The 7,107-nt window shown below is 52.5% G+C and overlaps 1 protein-coding gene across 1 annotated transcript; it reads right to left on the bottom strand.

Moving 5' to 3' along the window:
* Positions 1–3,125: 3,125 nt before the first annotated feature.
* Positions 3,126–6,328, bottom strand: LOC144143379 (uncharacterized). The gene is made up of 2 exons (XM_077675144.1): positions 6,094–6,328; positions 3,126–3,808 (listed from the first exon to the last, which is right to left on the bottom strand). Exons 1-2 carry the CDS (start codon positions 6,326–6,328, stop codon positions 3,126–3,128), a joined length of 918 nt encoding a protein of 305 aa, XP_077531270.1.
* Between the last annotated feature and the right edge of the window lie 779 nt (positions 6,329–7,107).

Below are 7,107 nucleotides of genomic sequence, written 5' to 3'. Positions count from 1 at the left end.
TCTTTGGGGTCGAAAAAACTGGCCTTCTTGGATAAGCATTTATAACACAAGCGTACATGATGGTTGCCTGGGGGCTGAGCAGTGACGTGGCAAACTTCGTATTCATTTGAGCTTGTCCTTCTTTTCTCTCTATAGTTCCTGTTATTAAAATTGATTTGTGTCACTGGTCCTTGTATGCCTCGACCTCTGTTTTCGTTAATGCGCTTCACACAGTTATATTGGAGAACCAACTACCTTGTAAAAATACATTGTTAGACGTGTTTAAATGTTTTGATACGACAACCACCACAGACGGTTATCGCTCAGGCCATGTTTTCAAAATTGGGTCTTAGGTTTAGTCGGTGATATTCGGCAATTTCACGCCGAAGGTTTCCTTCCTTCCATGCACGATCTCTGCTTATTCACAAACTCCAACACGTTTGCCGTCCTCTTAGGTGGTCGTCGTGCGCTACATGCGACCGCACGACGTTGGGAATCGAAGAAAACTGCCTTCCGTAGACGAGTTTGAACGGTTTGATTTGTGTAGTTGTACGCGAACGTTAGATCACGATGGACTTGGCCCGCGCATTATGCTCAACGTCGACCTTACAGTCGGCACACTCGCAATCATATCGTTCAGGCATTCGGTTAATTGGTTTATTTGGGGGTGGTGCAACGCGCCTCTTCTTTGATCCGCGTGGCTGTAGTGTAAGTCTCCTTGTACGAGCTGTGCATTTAGAGCCATTCCATGGCCCGTGATTAGGACTTCAAGAGTTTGATGTCGGGGTACAGATTTGTGTGCATGCATTTTGCGCCTTCTCGTGCAGTTCCCTTTGGAAAAACGGTGATCTATGCATTGAGCCTGATGGCTGTCGCGGAAGCTAGTGCGAGTCAACGCCCCAGAGCCCTAGACGGAGCGATACGTACTTCTTTATTCGCTGTCCTCGAACAACTCCCGATGGTGATCGTGGCACGTGCTCACGCCCGCTTCGTCGTTCTTTTCTACATCCTCCCGCGGGCACAAGATGGTTAGGTGGCTGATTCTAACAGGTAAAGTTTTTGCACTGGACGGTTTATTATGTGACCCGTTGCTGTCCGCACCGACCTCGCTCTAGTGACCCCGTCGACGCCATATTGCGGCATTGTCACTCGTCCCAGTTTGCACTGCATTGGCCGTGCGTTGTCGTCATGCACTATTACGACGTCGCCCAACTTCAGCTGCGGTGAAGTAGCATGGGGACAGCTGTGTGCCGAACGCAGTAACACCAAGTAGGCATTCCTCCATCTGCGACGCAACTCAGCCGTCAGCCTTTGTGGTAGCGTGCTCGTCGCCGTAGGTCAGCTGGGGTTGACGACGTCTCGGTCACAGCTAACTCTTGGGGCATGCAGAGCGCACGCCTACCTGTCAGGGAGTGTAAAGGCGTAAGTGGCACTCCTTCATCGGGGTGGTCTTCGACGTAGCTTGGAGGTCGTCTATTATTAACAGCTTCCACTTCGCAAAGGGTGGTGGACAGAGCTTCGGCAGTACGGCTATTGCACCCAAGGTAACGCTTTAGAACGTCCTTGGTGGAGCGAATGAGACGCTCAAACCAGCCACCCCACCAAGGGGCTCGCGCAACGATGAATTTCCAGTGCACATTGAGCCCAGTCGCATATTCTTGAAGGGCTGACGCAGCGGCCTTAAATGATTGAGCGCAACTATGAAACGACTGAACGTTGTCAGAGTAAACAGTGTTCAGTATGCAGCGTCTTGACACGAACGGACGGAAAGCGTTGTAGCCGCTGTCATATCCGACATCAACTCCTAATGTATGGCACGAGTGACAGCACATGAAGATAACAAAATGTAAGCTTTTGCCGGAGGAGCTTTTCTACGCACGTAGAGTGGTCCACAGAAGTCCAGGCCGACCACAGAGAATGGGTGTGCTGCCATGATTCTTTCGCTCGGCAATGGAGCAAACGGTGCAGTTTGGGCAGTCAGCTTCCGGCCACTGCACGTCAGACATTTAGCCAGCACCATTTTGGCGGTTTGGCGCCCCTTCACAATCCAGAACCGTTCTCGTGTCTCCGTGAGCGTGGCTTCGACTCCACCTTGAAGAGTGTGGTGATGGGCCGCCAAAACAATGAGGTACGTAAACTTGTGCCGCGAAGGTAGCAGAATTGGGTGCTTGACGTCGATGCTGCAATTGAATTTGTGTATTCGGCCTCCTACGCGGAGCAGACCTTCGTCATCCATGAAGGATGAAAGTCGAAGCACCGCTGATGTCGAAGGAACGGTCTGACCGACTGACAGTGCACGTACTTAAGTGCTGAATAACTCCAGCTGTACGGGCCGCATCCAGTAGCGTTCAGCCTTCATTATCTCAGTCGCTGTGAGGTGACCGCTTGCTGATGGCCCTTGCCGCTGGGCATTTTGCAGAAAACGTAGAATCCAGGCCGCGACCCGCAAAAGGCGCCTGAGGGTGCTGTAATTCTCTACGGTCAGTACCTGATCGTGCTTCGTGACATCGCAAGGGCTAACCAAAGTTTCCTGTCACACTGCGAGCTCCTTTGGGTCAACATCATCAATCTGCGTTTCAGGGAACTCCTGTTTTGGACCTAGGAGCCACAAACGTCCGTGCCACCATTGCGTTGAGTGCGGAAGAACCCCCGCCGATATACCTCGTGTGAATAAATCTGCCGGGTTGTCTTTCCCGCTGCAATGGTTCCAGTTTGTAGGAGCAGTTAGTCGTCGTATATCGGCCACGCGGTGTTCTACGAACTGGTCACGCTTTTTGGCGGCGCTAGTAATTCATTGCAGCGCGACAAGAGAGTCCGTCCACAAACTCACGGGGGAGTCTTCCAGAATTGCAGTTGTTTTGGCATAACGTACGAGTCGTGCTCCAATAACGCAGGCAAGAAGCTCTAGCCGAGGCAGAGAGATGGGCCTGAGAGGGGCGACTCGGCTCTTGATAATTAACAATTTTGGTGTCCTATAGGCCACTCCCACCCAGCCTCGGGACGTATGGAGAAACGCCGTAAGCTCGCGGGCGTGCATCGCAAAAATCGTGGATTTCGATTGAACCTTCCACATGGAACAAGTGCGAGAACATGAACCGTGGAACCTGTACCTCATTGAACTCTGTTAATTTGGTGCACCAACTGTTTCATCGCGCTTGTTTGTCATCTGGAAGGCGTTCATCCCATGAGCGGCTCTTTTTCCAGAGGTCCTGGAACACAAGCTTGGCCGTTAAGGTGAATGGTGCAAAGGATCCCAAGGGATCATACATTCTCGCAAACATCTGCAGCACAGTGCGCTTGGTTGACGGATTGGCTGTCGCAAACTCTGATGCGTCTTTCGTCGACAGGTAAATGCAGTCTCCAACACGCTCCCATGCGACTCCCAGAACCTTCATCATGATTGCGTCGCCGGCTTCATTTTCGATTACGACGTTGTCCCGCTCAAACTGATGTCCGAGCTCCTCTGAGCTTGATGCCCATTTTTGTATCTCCATTCCGCCCTCGGAGAATATTTTGCGAGCTTCCTCGTACACTTGAATTGCCGTTTCGACGCTAGGTACAACAATTATCAGATCATCCACGTAGAATGCCCTTTCCAGCAGCGCTACAGTTTCCGTGTACTGCTCCCGACAGACCTGGAGACGGTGGCGAACCGTGGCAGCCAGAAGGAATGGGCTGGATGAAGCACCAAACTGTATCCGCGTCATCCTCCAGGTGACAATGGGGGACGCCGGATTATCTCGCGTAGGCAGTCGTTCCGCCCAGAGGAATCTCAACGCGTCGCGATCTTCTGGTCGAATCAGCAACTGCCGGTACGCCTGTTTTATGTCTGCGACGATGACAACAGGGTGACAACAAAAGTCATGGGCAGCTGAACGACTTCGACCCCAAGCTTCATGCCCTTGCAAAGGACGTCGTTTAGGCATGGCTGGCCAGCCGTATGCGAAGAAGCGTCGAACACTATTCGGAACTTTGTTGTCACTGCGTCCTTTCGGATGATGGCATGTTAGAGCATATAATACAACTTGTCGTCTTGGCGCTACTCTTTCCCAACTCGTTCCGCATGGTTGTCTTCAAAATATACTCGAATTGCCCTGTCATACTGCTCGAGCAGCTCAGCTTGTTCCCGGAATCGGTTCAGTTGCGTTCGCAGATGTTGCTCCGCGAGCTGAAGATTGCCGCTGCCAGGAGGTAAACCAGGAGCCTGGATCATAAGTTGTACTTCGTACCATCCTTCGATACGGGTGATGTTTCGCTCGAATGTTTCTATCGGGCTATATGCAGCGACTTTTCGTGACTCGGGTCAACAATGTCAATGGCATCCAGCCACCACATGGCGGAAGCGTCAATGTCCAAATGTCCGGGTGAGGTGCACGACAGGAACATGGCACTGGTAAAAGTGCATGCGGGAGAAGCGAGCCTTCCTTGAACAGTCCATACTAAAACTGTTTCTACCGCTGTGAGGTTTCCGTTTATTCTGTCGACCCTGCCCGTGGCCACCTTCCAGTAGGCGTCTGAACCAACAGGTACGCTGATTTCATTTGCCTTCCATGTGCTCGGATGGAAGGCGTCGGCTATGTCGTACCGCTTTTCTATTAGGGTTTTTACGGTCGCGGTGTCGAGTTCCGGACTCGTAAGGGAGCAGAACTTCGGAACTTCTAATGCTTCCAACACAACCGGCCTTCCACGAACTTGTCCGCGTAGCGTCACCTGTACTCGCCGGCACCGTAGAACCTTGGGTGACTTCGCAGTAGCGAACGTTACTAAGGACAGGTCTTCCGTGCCGAGAACCATGCATTTCAGGGCACTAGCCGTGTTCTGGCGAATGAAGGCGCGTTGGCTGCCAGTTTTTAACCTCACTCGAACAACAACGCGTCGCCGTACACCCTCTGCCAAGGCTCAGGCCGTCTGGAGCAACACTGACGATGCTCCGGAGTGTCCGCTCGAAGCCGTCATGACGGCTGGTGCGCTTTCTCTAGCTTGTACCATGCGTGTTGATCTGCGCTTGCTGCTGCCAGTCGGATTGAACAAGTCACACAGTATGCTTAGGCGACGCCGATTGCAACTACTGCAGGTCAGGTTGCGGGAAGCTCTGAACTGAGGCGCCACATGGTTACGTCGGCCGCACCGAAAACAGCAATGAGCGTTGCGCAATCGCGTCCTCTTCTCGTTTGCCGACATGTCAACTAGGCAGTCCGCCACCTTGCGACCATGGCTGTCACACAAGGGACACGCCGGTATTACTACGGACTCAGACTTCGCCGTCAAGGCCGACGCTGAGGGGACGGGTGCCTCCGGTTATCCTGAAGAGATGAAGTCGGCATTTTGGACGGATCGACGAGCTGCGTTAGAGGGAGGCTGTCCTTGTCTTCCTTTCTCGCGAATGTCGATTTGAATTTTAGGAATTCCATTAGCTCTTTCACTTGGCCAGCTCCTTGTTGCCGCGTCGCAGATTCGTCCGGTAGTCTTTCGTCGGTCTCCTTAACCTTCTGCCTGTACATTAGAGTCAGATCATCCGGCAGGCATCGGAGGAGCACACGGTTCAGGATTACGGCGTATTGCTCGCGTGGAACTCCTAGAGCTTCCAGGGCGCTGACACGGAATTGTTCCTTGTCGTACATTTCACGGAGCCTCTCGATGTTCGTTGAGCTTGTGATCGGCTTCATTGCCATGAGTCGGTCAATGTGCTCGCTGATGAGCAAGTCTCTTCGGACGAATCGTTGAACTAAGGTCTTCACCGCGAGGTCATAGTTCGCGTTGGCAAGCCGGACTCACTCAATGGCTCGTTTGGCGTCGCCGATCAAGTATGTCAATAAGTACTTAAACTTCTCTACCTTCGGCAGCTGGGTATTTTAATGGATCGTCACAATAAAATGGTCCCAAAACGCTTGCCAGTCGAGCAGAGTTTTCGAAAACGCTGGGATCTGGAGCTTGGGGAGCATAACCGTCCGATAACGTGAAGCATGCGTGTGCCCGCCTGACGCACCCGTTCGATCAATAACTGGTGCGGCTGTCCGTCCGCTGGTGATGGAATGGGTCGCGCTGGACACTTGTTAGGCGTTTCGTTGGAGGAAGCGAGCTTGAAAGACGGCGTAGGATATCTTGTGGGTATACTCTGCCGCTCCTTCGAGCTCCTGCTCCAGCCCTCGTCATCCGTGGCATCGGCGATTTTGTCGTTGAGGGCGGTGAGCTCAGGCTCTCGCTGTGCGATGTACTCGACGTGGGAGCTCAGGGTTGCCGCGTCGGGAGAGGGCTGCTGCAGGAGGTGATTCAGATGGGTGAGAGACCACGTAATGCCGCTCCTGACAATGCCACGAGTCTTTCGAAGGTGGTCGATCGACGAAGCCATGAGGGTGATGCTCCGAAGGGCGATTTCCCGGGTTTCGGCACCAAAGATGTGCGGAAGCTAGCGCGAGTCAAAGCCCCAGAGCCCTAGACGGAGCGATACGTGCTTCTTAGATTCGCTGTCCTCGAACAACCCTCGATGACGATCGTGGAGCGTGCTTCCTTGGCTTCATTGGCAACTACAATTAACTTCTCGGGTTCCTAAGTTGGAACCGTATTGCACTGTATATTTCTCATCCTTTGCAAAGGCTTGGATTGTGCAGCAATTAGCTGCAGAGGACTGCCGATGCACGCAGCTCCAAACGTATTGGAAGACAGCAATTGTAAGGTGGGCGAGTAGTGTTTCCTATGGGTTGTCTAATTGCATTTACTGTAATGTGTGACGTGAAGGCGGGTTGCCGTGGCACACTTCCAGGCAATCTCTACTAACATCTCAGGAATGGCCAGCGATAATTTGTTCTCCTTCCCAGGTCTCAGATTTTTCAGAAGGAATGAGTTTTCGTGGTAAATAAGTGCACATTTGGATTGGAGGTCATTGGCACGATAAGGGCGCATCCTTTAAGTTGGGCGATCATGCTTGGCAGCAAGGCGTGGTGTGATGCACCGCAGATGAACTAGCAGTGGAAAGTGGACGATGGGGTGGTACAGAAACTTTGACCAAACAGGCGAAAGGCACTACAAAACAAATTGCAGCCGCGTATTTTAAAACCTGCGCTACAAGGGCGCTGGGCAACCGCGGCTGGCGGGGAGTGGATGCCTGCAGTGAATGTTGGAGTTCTTCCA

This window comes from Haemaphysalis longicornis, unplaced genomic scaffold (genome assembly GCF_048455015.1).
Source record: "Haemaphysalis longicornis isolate Haplotype H1 unplaced genomic scaffold, Haemaphysalis longicornis Haplotype H1 scaffold_6, whole genome shotgun sequence".
NCBI classification, from domain to species: Eukaryota; Metazoa; Arthropoda; class Arachnida; order Ixodida; family Ixodidae; genus Haemaphysalis; species Haemaphysalis longicornis.
This window is presented reverse-complemented; position numbering and strand designations above follow the sequence as displayed.